Here is a 15752-nt window from a genome sequence, read left to right as displayed (position 1 = left end):
TTTTTTTTTTTTTTTTTTTTTTTTTTTTTTTGTGGGGGGGGGGGGGGTTGAGTAAAATATTCATGTACCTGGACAACAACTACTGTAGACAGTTCTGCTGATTAGATAAAGCTCCTTTAGCTTATTTCCATACAGGAATAGCTAGGAAGCACCTTTATACCATTATAGACATGTTAGGTGGATTGTACTATTTAACTGTACTACTAAGTTTAAGGGCCAGAAATGAGTTAACTACCTAAATAACACTGGGCAGGCAAGGTTCTTTGGGTAGATGTGATATCTTATTAGATCAACTGAGTAGGACTGGAGCACATAAATCACTCCTAGACTATTTTGAAAATTCCTTCCTTGGAGCTTAACTTTAGGCACTGTTTTATTTTTGTTTAATCTTTGATGCTTTATTTAACTAATTTTAGGGAAGTTTTGGATCCTTCTGCACATATCCCACCCCACCCCCCTCTTTATTATAAAAATCAGAATTTACCTTTACTAAGAATGCCAACATATATCAATATATTATCATAAGGCTAGAGAGAAAATACCTTACATGTAGCCTATGACTTGCAGTAATACAATGCTCATTTTTCCTCATTTATATATTTAATCAAAGGGCTATACTGTGGCTTTTTTGTAAGTTATAGTGTAACCTTGATGCAATCCATTTAAAAAGTAAATACAATAAAATTCACTTCCAGGTGTATGTAAAACCCAAAGTTATTCTATGAACAGCTGTGAGCTGCACCCATACTGATCTTGAGAGCTAAGCAGGTCTCACTGTGACTAGTACTTGGATGGGAGACTGCTTTGGAATGCAGGCATGTGCACGCCAAGGACTCGCAGCCAAACAGTCGGCAAAAACAAAGCCATAGAAACAAAACAATGGGCGGTACTTTGCCCCTATTGTTAGTAATGAATGGATAGGATGGGAGGGGAAAAGCAAAGGTATAGAAGGAAGCTTGTAACATGATATCTTTTGGAAAGTGGGTACCATGTATGAGGAGATGAGGTTAAGTATCCTGGTACCCTGGTAAGGAAGTCCCCATCCCACCATTTGAATTTATTCTATAGCCTGCTCTAAGTTTTGATAGGAAAGCTAGCTGAGCTAGGTTGACACCTCCAGTCCTTCTTCAGATTGTTCTCAGCAGAGGAATGAATACACTGCCCAGCTCCCATAGAAATGAGCAAGGCATGGACAGTCCTGTTCTGGATGGGAGGGGAATCATTTCTGAGGGAGTGCAGAGGGGAAGCCTCCCAGGTTACAGAAAAGCCTTCAGAAGGCACAAGTGGCAAATATCTTCCTCTTACTGGAAATTCTGGGAGTTGATACAATAGTTCATTGCTGGATAAAGACACAAATCCTCTCTCTCCCCTCCCATCCACAGCCCTAATATATATTGTATTTATCTGAATCCAAGGCTTCACATCTAAGACAATCCTCCAATAATTAGATTCTAGACATGGAAAAAACTATAAATTTGTTATAATTTGCCATGTATAGAATCTAATTTTTGGAGGTTTGTTTTAAACTTGGTGTCCTATCCTGTCCCCCAGCACGGAAGTGAAGCAAGCAGTAGCAGAGGGGGAGGCAAGGAATCAAGTGGCCTGATGCCTGCCCCTTGTGGCCTGTTTCCCCCACCCACCCACACTTGCCTTCCTTGCTGCCTGCCCTCCCTACAGTGCCTGCACTCCCCAATGCCTGCCTCTGGCCACACAGCAGTGGTTCTAGCAGTGGCAGCTCTGGCTCTGGCCCCAGCTCCAGAGCCAGGACTAGAGTTGTTGCTGCTGCTGCATGACCAGGTGAAGGCCAAAGGCAGCATGTCCTCATTGCTCCCTGCCCTGGACCAGAGTGGGCCCCAGCCGGAGCCAGAGCTGTACTCTCGTACTCAAATCTAAGACGAGGGGCTTTTTTCCCATGTTGAATGGGGATGGCCGGACCTTGGATTAAAAAAAATATGGTAGAAGAGTGATTCTCAGCCAGTGTGCCACTGCACCCTGCAGTGGTTTGAGATCCTTTCAAGGGTGCTGTGGTGTGCCACACAATGTTACCACTGTTAGGTGTACAAACCTGATTCACAAGATAAACCCAGAGATTTCAAGTTGGAATCCAGAGTGCCAAAAACATCCTGACCAGCTGTGGCCTTTCTGAATTCTTTACAACAGAAATTGCCCTATTATTTTTCCGTAGTCAAAACCCAATGAAAACTAAGCTGGCATTTTCTGGGGGTGCCTGGAGTCTATCAAGGGATACCTTACATCTATGAGGGGGTGCTTCAAGTCAAAAAGGTTCAGAACCACTGCTACAGAATATGAGGACAAGAGAAGTAAGTGACACCAAAAGCTATTAACAGCCCCCAACAACAGGGCTCCTAAGACTCCCTTCCCATCAGGCAATTGCTGTACAATCAGAAGTTTAGACTGCAAGTTCTTTGGGACACAGGCCATGTTTCATTCTGTGTTCATACAATGCCAAGTACGCTGGGGTTCTGGACCACAAGAAGAGTTGATACATGCCAGTGCAATCCAAATAAGTGTCACTTTGTCCCTTGAAGTGGAATATATATGTAAGACTGTCACAGTGAATGTAATAGTTTGAATTCTTGTAATAACTGCCCCTTAGCCAGTTTAGGCAAAAGGCAAGGTTCATCTTCTTATCTAGGCCATTGCTTATTTTTGCCTACATGCTGAATGTCTTGGTTCTGAATTTTCTCTCTAGAGGCCTTTAACAAAGTTAACCTAAAAACGACCCTTAAGCAAACATTCCGAGAGATCAAAACCTAGGGGCTTTTGAAAGGGGATTGGGAAGAGAGGTCACCGCAGTGGTGTGGAAAATTTCCCAAAGAAGACAAACTGATTATCCAGGAAAGGAATCTGTTGGGTAAAAGATCCAAGCCCAAATTTGGGAGTAGTGACAGGTTTGGGTAGGAGGGGCCCAAGACGGCAACTCACCCAATAAAAACTGTAACCTACAGTCCCAATTTGGAGGTAACCTCGCTTGCAGAACACCAAAGGAAGAATCGCAAGTGTAGGCCAGTTCAGACTGATCACCTGAACCACCCTCTCCGTGAACAAGAACTCCCGTTAATGCTGAAGCTGCGGAGCGCCCAAGTGGGACTGAAGGAAGGGGACTTGTTCCTACCACTGCTGAGACCAACCCTAAAACTATAACTAAAGAATGAAACCTGGGGATTTGGTTTCTCAGAATTCTAGGATTGTAAGTATACCATGAGAAATAATAGTATTAATTCCAATTTAACCTTTATTTGTAATTGTAGTTGTTTTTGTAATACTAATTCTTATAGCATTGTTTGAGAAGGAAGTGTGTTTGGAGCATTGTTTCTAATATATGTAGTTATTGTGTTTTTAATGTTTGTAGTTTTTCTTAAAGCTAAGCAGTGTTATATGCATAGCAAGGAATTTTAAAATAAAATTGTGTTGTATGAATTAAGTGTGCAATCATTGTGAAATTGTGCAATCAACCAAATACTCCCCCAGCCAGGCGCATCAAATGAATCAGTAAATTGTGTGGGATCTTTCTCTATTCCATAACCCACTAGAGACAAAGACAGCACTTGGACTTCATTGCGTCCCATTACCAGTACCTTTACTTGTCTGTCTCATACAATCAGACTAAATGCTTCAAACTATATAACAAATGTTATCAGTCTGAAAAATTTCATGTCCCTTTGATTCAAAGTAAATGTGCTAAAGTGTTCTTTACAGTTTACCTTTACCAGGCTACCCTTATATGCAGCTGTGGGTTGTTTTTATGAATTACTCCTGTGAAGTACAGTTAGGAGACACAGAAGAGCCATGCTGGGAGTTTCCCAACCTTCTAGAGCTAATCTCTTTCTAGTCTTCAATATTGTCTGATGGTCTTTTTTTTCTCTTTTAATTTATAGGCATTTAATGTGGAGTCACAAGTTTGGTGAACTAAATCTTTGTCACAGAATTTCAATAAAATCTTCAAGAAAGTTTAATAAAATTGGCAATAGAATTTTGCTATCTTTTGGCCAAATGGTTTATCATCACCTAAAGTGGATGACATCATTTCTCATCCTACAGATGTGTCAATGAACAGAAAGCCCTGAATTGCATCCGGATACCCTTAGCTATGCAGCAGTAACATTATGATTACATTCAACTAGTTTCGTTTTGCTAGCCCACTTGAAAGAACCAAACCTTTTAAGGATTGAATTTATCCAAGCATATTTGCTCATGTGCTTGCAGACAGACTAACCTTACTAAAGAAGAACAGTCTTGATTATAAATGGTATTTGGTGGTGGCTCTTACCAAAGCTAAAAACCTACAGCAGGCTTTCAACTCTGAATCATCATGCTGCCACAGTTAGGGACCAATGAAACTTCAGAGTATTAATCTACAGTCAAAAGTTTTACAACCCAAATGTTCCCTCATTCACTTCAATACTTGTTTACATGGAATTCAATTTATTCAAATATTCCTCAGAAGCTTTCTTATTACACAGGACAGTACATTTTCTAATTCTTTACATAGTAGCTTTTTGTTTTTAAGTGTCCCAAGACCCCAAACATTCCCCAGTTCTGCTCAAGTCACTTCATTAAAAAAAAAATGCTTAAAAACACCTTAGAGCTCCCCTCCAAAAAAAGCCTGAGAAGATCTCTCTACAAGATTGAGGCAATCAAATAAACATCAAGAAAATGTTTTTTCTCTACAGAACAGAATCAGGATCTTGCATAATTTTTAAGACTAATGATCGTGGAGGCACTGGTCCTGACCCTGTATTTCAGGTTGAGCTCCATTTTGCCCTAAAAAGGTATTCAATCTCTTTGTGATGCAAAATACATGTTGTCCCTAAATTTACAGAGCATCCTTTTGAGTGCAAAATGAGTCTGAAAATGCATAGATCAGTTAACTTATACATTAATTTAAAAAGAAATCCTTTAAAATATTTAGTACCTGTATCTTGTCTTCTCTGCTGCCAAAGATTCAAGAGATGCATCAAGGAAGAATGGAACTGTGTCCAGAGTTTTCACTGATGAATGACTTGGTCTTTAAAGGTTCCCAGGCTGAGTACAAGTTTGGGCATCGGTGCTGGAAGGGCTCCATACAGTGTTCCTGTCTCAGCTCCACTGAACACCAGCTCTGCCAGAGAAACTGAAGTGGAAGGGTAGGGTGGGGTCAGCCTTTGAAGTCCCAGTGTGTCTCTACCAGTCTTGAAGTCCAGTCTTGTCTCTGCCAGTCTTGGTCCAACCAGACTTGAAGTCCCAGAGTATCTCTGCCTTAAGGTAAAGACACACTGAAATTTCAAGACTGGCCTCTTTTCTCCTTCCCACACAGGCCTCATTGCCAGACCTGTAAACCAGTGATAATTGCAGGACTTTGGTCTAGATCTAGCCATACCATTTAAATTTATTTATTTATTTATTTATTTTTGCTGCCAACCAATCTGAGTTGGCTACTTCTCTTGGGCTGCTTTGCACTTCTTTTGTTGTACTAGTAAATCTGTCTTGGATGGTTCAGTATACTGAAAGCTGATTTGAGGTAGATTCTGCCTACCTCCAAATCATTAGAAATGTTACAAGGAGTGTCATTTATCAGTAGTCATTTATGAACATTTTTTTAAAGAAACAGGAAAAATTCCCAGATGAAAAATAACCAAAAACCTACATTACAATGGAGCAAAGGCTGAAAATGCAATCTTAATAACTTCAAGGTAAAAAAAAGTCATTTCTGGGATGCAGCAATCGTCCCCAAACCAAGCATTACATATCCAGGAACATTGGCAACAAACATGATCTTAAAAAAAAAATCTAAATATATTAAATAAGTAAGAAATGCACTTTTCTCCATGCACACCCCCATAACTGGTGCATTGACATTAAGTAGAAAAGATTGTGAAAAAAAAATCTCACATGTCTTTAATGATCTTTCTGCCAACCTGAAACCACATGCCCTAACAACCTTAACTATGATTTATATTTATTGCTTGGTTTGTGCTACAGAGTCTGTGCAGTTCTTAACTTCCTGATATGTGCTGTCATCCATAACACCATCTCAATGCAATTTCCCTCTTGACAAGAACACCAAACTCTTATGTGGTATTTTCCATCCAAAGTCTTCAAAGAGGGTGATGAAGGAGACAAAGAGCACTATTTGCATGATACAGATGGGGAAACTGAGGGACGGAGTGGTGAGATGATGTATGAAGGCCACTCAACAAGCCAATGGCAGAGCAAAGAATACAAGCCAGGTGTCCTGAGTGCCGGCCTAGTGCTCCATCCTCTGGGAAACACCACCTCCCTAAAGTTTCCCATTTTGTCACATTAAAGAAGAAAAAACCTGGACATATGCATCATGGCAAGGTCACATCTTTCACACAAAGGCTCGAAGCCATGTCGTCAGCCTCCAACAAAAAAGGCATCAAGGTTGGTTAAAACAGATTCCTTTCAAAACTATTAAACATGTCCTAAGTGTAAACTTCATGGTGTGTGACCAAGGTAATCCACTGTTTCATTGGTCTTTTTCATCTTCTTTTGTGCTTCTCTGCAGGACACAGGTCAGTTTGTTTTGAATGGCAGCAGCCAGCTTTTTTGAGGTCTTCTTCAGGAAAGCACTGCTGGGGTGGACATTACTGACATGCAGGTACAAGTCCTCCTGTGTTGGGCCCGTGTAACCGCAGTCTTCACAGACATAGAGCTTGTCTCGTCGCTGCTTGTAGGCATACTGCTGCTGCACACCGTGGATCTTTTTGAGGTGGGACTCCAGGGAGCAGCGCTGGGTGAAGGCTTTGTTGCAAATCTCACATTTGTAAGGACGAATTCCTATGAGATCAGAAGATGCTTTATTACTGAGTTAACCAGGAACTGGGTTCCACTGATGCCCAAATACAGAGCACCAGGCAGTCCCTGCCCTACAGAAACACTGAAACCCCAGGGCTTTCAAAAGAAGTAAGTGTGAGCAAAACCAAGGCCTGATTAAGGTTCAGCCAGCCAACCAGCAGGCAGACAGGAAAAGGAAGAGGTGTGAATTGCCCTCCCCCACTCCCCACATTCTTATCAATGCTTTGCAGCCTCATCATTTATTTATGCTAATTTACATTGTTCACCTCTTAACTGAGTCTCAGACATCCTGAGCCTGGAGTAGAAGGATCTTCAACTGTATCTTCTCAAGAGAAGTAAAAACTAGGTGAAAACTGGGTTTGTTCAATTAAGCCAGCAATTAAGCAACTGTTGTCAACAAAACTCTGTTTCTGAACCAAGATGTATATGTTTGTAATATGCTTATACAATTCCCATTAAACCCACTGGGAATCCACAGGAACCTATTTAGAATCATGAACAGAGCAGATAAAATTTACCTCTTTTGTAAACAGTATTTTAAATTAAAAGGAAGCAACGGTTTTGCCCCTCATACCTTTTCTGGACCATCACAACTACAACAACACTCCAACCCTACTTCAAAGTTTAAAGTATTTCTGCACTGAATTTGCTTTTCCCTGATTATGGTGGGAGACAAATTCAGTGATAGTGCGCTGTTCCCCAAACTTTTGATACCTGGGGTACACATTTTTCTGAATTAAAATTGGCAGCACACTTCACTCTTACATTTAAAAAGCTGTGTGCATAGATAGATAGATAGATAGATTCAAAACATATAGCATATGCCATACCCCTGCCAGAGGAATTCATACCAGTGCCTAGATGTACTGTTAAAAATAGCTTCATAATGTATTTACTCAAATTCAGGACAAACTTTTTTTTCTCCAAATGACATGGGGGAGGAATGCCTCATCTTTGATTTGAATACTGGCCCAGAGCAAGCGGCGGTTCAACTCTGGCTTCAGTACCAGGCTTGGAGACAAAGCCAGAGCTGAGCTGCCACGCACTCCAGGCTGAGGTGGCTCCTGCAGTGGAAAAGGAAATTCACTGCTGGGCATGGGCAACTGGTGCCTCCTGAGTCTGCACTTGCAGAAACCACTGGAGGTGGCAGGGACGGGGCTGGTGAGCACCCACAAAAGCTGCTGGCAAGGGTGCGGATGGCCCTGTCAGGGGGGGAAGATGCCCCCCTACCAGTCACTTACGCTGCTGGGGGTCCTTTTGGTAGGCCATACAGTGGGGAGGGAGAATGAGCATGGGGGAGACATGCCTGTGCAGCTTGAGGGAAGACAACACAGCCTGCCCCCCTGCCAAGTGCCTGACCCATCCCAGCTTGCCTTCACCCCATACAACTTTCCTTCTACTCTGGCTCCATCCCCAACCAGGCTGGGCCCAGAGTTCCTGTTGCTCTTTCTTCCTGGCTGGGCAATGCAGCCACTGTCTATCCCAGAGCTAGAGCAAGCAGAGAAGCAGAAAGCGGGGCAAAGAAGGAAGGGAGTGCAGGAGGTAGGTTGGAAGGGGGTGGGGAGGAACAGGCACAGGGGGGCAAAGGGTTAGGGGCAAGGACCAGGGGTCTGGCCTCCCTCCTCCACTGCTGCTTTCCCTGCCACAGCTTTTGGGGGGAACAAGTTTAAGACAACCTGCCACTAATTAGATCAAGGTTGGGCTGGAGGGCCACTTAATGAATTTTGGTGAGCTGTTGAGGGCCACACACATAAAGTTAATGGTGGATTAATTAATTAAACAAATATTAATTTAAGTAATTATTTAATTAATGGTATTAATAAAATTAACAGAGCCTTCATGTCCTTGAAGGAGGAAAAGAGAAGGAGTGGGTGAAATGTAACATGGTCAGAGTAGGGTGACCACCTTTTCAAATGCAGAAGTGGAACACTGAGCCTAGCCTCTCTGTCCTGCTTCGGTTGGGCCCTGCCCACTGGGCTGCAGAGGTCCCAGGGGAAGGGCAGCAGGGTAGGGAGCCCTGAGCCTGCAGTGGGCAGCCTGCATCCACCTCCACCCTGTGCACAAATCTGGGGGGCATGTGCCCCCCACATGTCTTCATACAGCACTAGGGAACCAGCCCCCCTGCCGTGCCCTGGATAAGCTCCCTATGGCTCCCTCCTGCTTCCTGGCCAGGCCACACAGCTGTGCATTCCCACCCCAGCCCCAAGCACTGCTGTAGCTTGGCAATGCCCCTAGCCCCAGCAACCAACCTTGCCCCACTCCCTCCCTCACCATGGCTGCCTCAGTCTGCCCTCTTCCTCCCCACCCCCAGACTTACCTGCAGGCAGCTGGGAGAACTGTCTTCCACTGCTGCTTGGCTGTATTCCTGGCTAAGTGCAGGTGTGCACATGCACACATGCACATGGCATACCTTGCATCCCACTCCCCACAGGCCCAAGCAGCCCTGCTGCCAGCCTGCAAGGGGAAACCCACCATTTCCTGCATTTTTCTCCTTAAAGGGGAAAAGCTGTGTTTTTCTGCAACAAACGGAAAACCCCGATCCCTGCACATGATACTGGGAAGAGAGTTGCTATGGTTTGACTGTGTCACAGGGAATCTGGGATAAATACTGTCCCAGGGTCATTCAGCCCAGGACTGGGACTTGATGTTTACATTTCGGGACTGTCCCTCCTAATTAAGGATGGGTGGTCACTCTAAGTCAGAAAAGCATCAGAACAAAGAGATGGAAAGAGGACGAAATCCAGGCAAGGACAGAAGAAGGACAGCAAGGGTAGTGAAGCCCAGCCACAAAGCACAGCCGGGGGAGGCCTTGGGGGGGGCAGGATGTGAGGATTGGGGCTGGCCAGGACAAGCTGGGGTTGGAGGAGTGGAAATCCTAAGGCCAGGCTGAGAGGCAGCTTCACTATCACACAGCTGGAGAAGGGCAGTGGGGAGCAAAGCAGCTTGCTTACTGCCAGAGCTCCCTCAGATGGCCTCTCCCTGCCTTCACAGGAGGGGCTGTAGCAGGGGGGCACTATACCTGAGTGGGATATCATGCCTGAGGCAGGGGGGAGGGCAGTAGGACAGCCAGGGCCACCCCGGCCTGTGAGCGAATATGCAAACTGGTGCAGGTGAGTAAGTGGCCAAGGAGCAGCCACTGCTGCTAAGAACCCACCCCCAACTCAGCTTAGCTTAGCTCAGCAAGGCCCGAGAGAAGTCAAAAGAGTTTGCCATGGTAAACAAGCACCATGCCTCCTGCCGCCCACCTGCAATCCAGTTCATTTCCACTCCCCACAGTCTCATGCAGCGTCAGGCCACAGCCACGTATACTGCAACCCCTAACCGTGGACCAAAAAATAAAAATAAAAGGAACTGAGTGGTGCACGTGACTGCCCCCACCCAGCTCTACCACAGTCAATAATTTGGGGCCTGCGTGGTGCTGAACCCATGAAAGTTGGTGCTGATGTTGGCCCACTTATGCGACTCAGTCCCAGGGGAGCCGTGCCCCAGTCCCAATCCATACATCACCCTTACCTCAGCCAGCCAGCGCCTCCCATATGGGGGAGGAAGGAGGGCAGAGAGTGCTGCAGGGGCAGCTGCTGGCCAGATAGAATCAACTGGCGGGCCAGATACAGCCCACAGGCCATATTTTGCCCACCCCTGAAGGAGATGCTATACATGGACAGTTATAACAAACTTAAAATTGTCCATCTATAAAATATCACCATTAAGCGGGTTCATCTTAAATTTGAAGTTGTCTCACATTCAGATAAATGCAGTAACTTTTCTGAATTTTATAGCACCCCAGATTAAAATCACTGAGATAGATCTACACTCAGAAAAGATGTGGAGGGGGCCCTAAGGCTAAAAAAGTTGAGAACCACTGACCTAACTGGTGGCGCTTAAGGACCTCACCCTGCTATGCCCTGCTCTTTCCATTGTCAGCTCCTCCTGACCCCTAGTCTGTACCTCAGGGGGGCATGGGGAACCCCCACTGCCGAGGCTGCTCCTGCAGGGTCTCACAAGCCAGCGACCACTCTCACAGCATCTTCTGCTGGCCCCAAGAGTGTGGGAGGAGTGGACAGCACAAGCTGGGGTGCAGAGCATGGTGGGAGATGGGCACACGAGCTTCCTGGGTGTGAGGGAAGGGTGGGAAAAGGCAGCACTGGTGGTGGCAGTCTCCAAAGGAGCAGCTGCAGGTATACTGTTGCAGTATCTAGGGCCAGCACAGGATGTGGGATGGGGGAGGAGAGTGTTTATCTTCTCACACAGGGGTATCCTGTGGTATGCTTCTATCACTCACAGCACACTAATGTGCCCTGGCACCTCCTTTGGGAATCACTGTTATAGTGAGAGGCAGATTTATGAGATTGACTCAGCCCCAGCAATGGAAATGGACTGACCAGTTTAACTCCACAGTCTCACTTCCTATCATGTGGTGGCAAATGCTGCAGGGCAGCAATTATGTTGGGAAACAGTAGTTTCCATTGGGATGTCAACTTCTATTCCACATGCAAAATTTTTAACTCTTTATACCACCCCCCCCTTTTTAAATAAAATCCTTATTTGTCACAAAATCTAAACTTTGAGTCAAACTGGACCTGCAAGTGTGTCTTGAAGGATAACCCTACCCTGCAGACTATGGTAGGATGTGGACATACCTACCATAACTTGTTTAAAGCTAAGCTCAGCATCTCAGTCTGGAGCACAGACATACCCTCAGTGGTGTTCCCTGGAGTTCATTCTGACAGCTTGCCATGTACACATTAAAAACCCAAAGATGCTTTTCAAACACACCAGAAGATACAACTCCTGGCCAGTGCTTTCTCTACAAAAGAGATGCCAGCATCTACATAGGAGTGACTGCTAAGCAGATCACACAGCTACTGTATACCCAGTAGGTACCTGGGTAATTATTCTGCATTCACTGTGAACAAACAAACAAGTTCCAGTGCAATCCCACTTATCTTAAAGTGGGATTTTCTAAAAGCTCATGTTTGAAACTCTTAGAAAAAAAATCAGCATATCCTGAGCGCTCAAGTCCTGGACCACATGCTAGAAGCCTGCAAGCGAGGCTTTTAGTTGGTTCCCTATGTTACAGAATGCAGGTGACTAACCTGAGAATAGCAGACATGGAGATAATGAAAACTGAGACTTCAACCCCTCACAAATACTGAGCTGAGTAATTAGACTGCACTGATATAAAGCAATCAGCTTTCCAGGGAATACTCCTCAGTGGATTGATTTAGGAGTGGATAATACTGATTTGAATTAAATCAGTTGCCTCCGTTTTGTACAAGAGCATCCATGTAAAGGTTTAAAAGCTATAGGCTATATGTACTTTCACTAATTTGTTTCAACAGGCAGACACTTTTGTGTGGAGACCCTTGTTTCAGTTCGGTTTAGCTTAATCATGTTCCTTATTGACAGAGAATATAAATTTCACAGCAGCCCCCTACACTGATTAAAAAAAAAAATCTCATTTTAAGAGCTATACCTAAATCTGCAGGAACTCTGAATTGGTGCAATTTCCATGAAGCCTAAGTGGAGTGACTCCCCAGTCAGATAGCTCTGTGGGCTCAGGGTTATATAAAATAACTCAGGCTGAGGGTTCACTGAAGCACTGCTCTGTGTGACCTCTAGGGGGCAGAGCACATCCATGCATTACAAGCCCAGCCCTGCTCACCTGTGTGGGTCCGCACATGTCTCTTCAGGTCAAAGGTGTCGTTGAAGCCCTTCCCACAGAAGGTGCACAGGTGCCTCTTCACCTGGCTGTGGCACTTCACATGGCGGTTGAGCATGCGCTGCAGGCGGAAGCCTTTGCCACACAGTTCACAATTGTGCATTGTGGCCTCGCTGCAGGTCCCGGTGGTGAACTGGGAGGTGAGGGGAAAAAAAGCAGGGGTCAGTATGTCCAGGCAAGACAAGTAGCAGTGAAACAAACAAAAAAACCACGGGAGAAATCTCTGTATGGCTGGAGTATACCCGTGACAAAAGCCATCAAGGGGTTGAAACACTCAGGCAGAGGCTCTGATGACAGCTGGCACAAACTGGACATGTGTGTGAGCAGATCTAGGATTTTGAAAAAGTAGGGGGTGCTGATGGTGTGGCACATCATAACATATACCATAGCACACATTCTTTCTCCATTTAAATGAAAAACTAGGAGGGTTATTAATGTGTTAATTATGTTATTCAGTTTCAGGTCAAAGCAAAAACAAATATAACTATCAGAATGTGCACTACTTTGCTGGACTATATATTAAGTTAAAAAAAAACCCATAACTAAGTAAAAAACAGTTAAAATAGTCAAAAGATACTGTGTCATTAGTCATATAGTTATTATAGTTAAATGTACACCTCATACTCAGATTCATAAAACAAAATCTACCCTTCTTGAGCACCTTGGCAGTGTCTCCAATACTTCACTGTCAATCATTTCATTTTTACACCAAAATTAATATTAACACACCTGATTTGAAGTTTTTAGCTACTGCTAAAAACAGTCTGCAAGGCTGTGAAACAGAAGAGACATTACCAGGAATGGTTAACAGACAGCAACACTGCAGAAGAAAGGATAGTTTGAAGAGTGAAACATCAAAACCGTTAAAAAAGATAGAAGGTTGTTAACATCTGTGGAGTGGAGAAAGATTAGCAGGAATCAGGTAGTTTGTAATGAGTCATGAAGTCAATTGGCACTCTCAGTAGTGGCTGGATAGAAATGCTGCTGGACTTTCCAGGGAGTTGGTTTTAAAGTTTGGGTGGAGCAGTAATCAAAGGTGGGGGCACAGGGGTGCAAATTCACCACTGCACTCTCCCTGGATACACCCTTAGACATAGGCTTCTGCTACTACTGAGTGATTGGTGACAGACCCCGGCACCCTCACACAGCCTCACTGGAGTTTGCACAGAACCACAGAAAAACAAGCCTGAAAAGAATATCAAGAGGTTATACAGTCCAATCCGCTGGTCAGCTAGTCCAACCCCTGGGTCAAGGCAAGATCATTATTGCCACATGTTCACATAACCTGCTCTTGAAACCTTCTTGAACTAGAGATTCCACTGCCTCTCTAGGGAATCTGTTCTGGTGCTGAACCACTCTCAGAGTCAAAAAGTTCTTCCTAAAATCCAATCTAAATTTTTCCTGTTGTAATTTAAAACCATTACTTCTTGTCATGTCCCCTGTGCCCACAAAAAATAGTCTATCGCCATGTTTTTTATAACCACCCTTAAGGTATTTGAAGACTGTAATCAAAATCCCTCCACAGTCTTCTCTTCTCCAATTCTTCCAACCTTTCATTGTAAGTCAGGTTTCTTAGACCTCTAACCATTGCCTGGTCACTTTCTGATGCCTTGCCCACATGGCCATAGCTTGTCTCCTAATACATTAGATAGGGCAATGCACACATCACTTTGCATGAAAACACAACCAAATATCCCTGTATCCCATTTCTTTCTCTGCTACTTCCATTACTAAAATCACAATGTGGAACTGGAAAAAATACTATGTTACCATATCTGGTTTCATCTACCCCAGCATAGTTTAGGAGGACATTTTGACTAAGCATCTAATGCTCCCTGGTTAGCCTTCTACTTATTCCATCCTTTGCCTAAGGGTTTGCTGTTAAAAACACAAATTAAAAAAATTAAATCTTGAAAAATGCTGTGATGCCACTAAAAGGCATTACAGTGATTTGAGTCTGAGAGTTGTTGCAGTTAGTGGAATTGCGTTTTATGTGAATACATGTGGATATAGCTTGTTCCACAAGGACTCAGGCCAGATCTTCAGAGAGTGTAAATCAGCTTAGTCCCACTTAAATCAACAGAACTACAACAATGTATGAGATAAGCATTTGACCTTTTTGTATAGATTGTAAGAATGTGATTTATACGACTGGAAAGTTCTGCTGAAGAAGCCTAAAACATTTTGCTGACCTATAACTATTTCTCCATGGAATAAACTGAAATGCTGAATTTGCAGGGGTGGTGGTCAGAGTTAAGAGTATGATATGAAGTTTGAATTCTTGTGCTAGCACATATGCAAGAGGAGTGACAGGATGGGATTTCTAAAGTTGGTAAAGGATCTTGATGTGGGACTTCCTACACTCAAAGTGCCTGTGTGTGCTATTTAGGAGTAGAAACCAGCTATCTTATCTACATGCTAATGCGTTTTTCTTCTGTGCTGGAAGACAAACAGACATCACTACACAGGGCTGGAGAAGGAAAATATAGGAAATTAATCATTCCACACCCTGCCTCACCACAAGGTACACCCTAGGAGTTTCATCACCTTCAAATCAGGGACAGACTCCGACGAATCTCTCAAGGCCCCCAGATCTCCTGAGACTTTTGGATGCATGAGGGCAGAAATCATGGCTCATAAACAGACACGGAACAATCTGAGACAGCTTCCCGTAGGTGTTTCCACAGGATGAGAGAGAACTAGTCATGTGAGTCATAAACTGGGACAACAGAAACTTGTGGTTTTGAGGAAAAATGACTACGCTCCAAAGACTTTAGGCTTTAATCCATCAGAACATTTGAAGCACGTGCTTTTTTTAAGCCTTTGAGCAAGCCCATTAGCTCAGATGGGACAATGCACACACTTAGCTGCGCACTCAGGCTTTTTCCTAAATCAGGACCTAAGGCCCTGTCACCACAAAATAGCTGCACCAGCTTAAAGAAGGCTTTGTCTACACATCATAACTGGAGGTGCAATCACAGCCTGTTCAGATGAAGCAGTGTTAGCTCTAATCCAGCGAGCTCTGCTGTACTGAACTGTAGTGTAGTGAACAGTAATGAAACACAGCAGCACAGGTTGCTCAGAGACTTGTACAAGCCCATCCAGACCCTGGATATGTGCTCAGGCAATGAGCACACACTGAAGCCTGTCCTGCCCCCTCTACTGGCATCAAACTAGCTACACAAAAGCTATCTTAGGTGTGTCTGTCTAC

General features: G+C 44.1%; 1 protein-coding gene across 1 annotated transcript in view; it reads right to left on the bottom strand.

Moving 5' to 3' along the window:
* Nucleotides 1-4423: 4423 nt before the first annotated feature.
* Nucleotides 4424-15752, bottom strand: part of OVOL2 (ovo like zinc finger 2) — a gene marked incomplete at its 5' end in the record, with an annotated part of 21831 nt that continues 10502 nt past the window's right edge. Inside the window, 2 exons of the mRNA XM_019515876.1 lie at nt 4424-6801; nt 12485-12674. Coding sequence (XP_019371421.1) covers nt 6491-6801; nt 12485-12674 — 501 coding nt within the window. The remainder of the gene's footprint in view (nt 6802-12484; nt 12675-15752) is intronic.

The sequence above is a fragment of the Gavialis gangeticus genome, unplaced genomic scaffold (genome assembly GCF_001723915.1).
Source record: "Gavialis gangeticus isolate Ggan-Ray unplaced genomic scaffold, GavGan_comp1, whole genome shotgun sequence".
NCBI classification, from domain to species: Eukaryota; Metazoa; Chordata; order Crocodylia; family Gavialidae; genus Gavialis; species Gavialis gangeticus.
The sequence above is the reverse complement of the archived record's forward strand: the minus strand, read 5'-3'. Positions and strand labels throughout refer to the sequence as shown.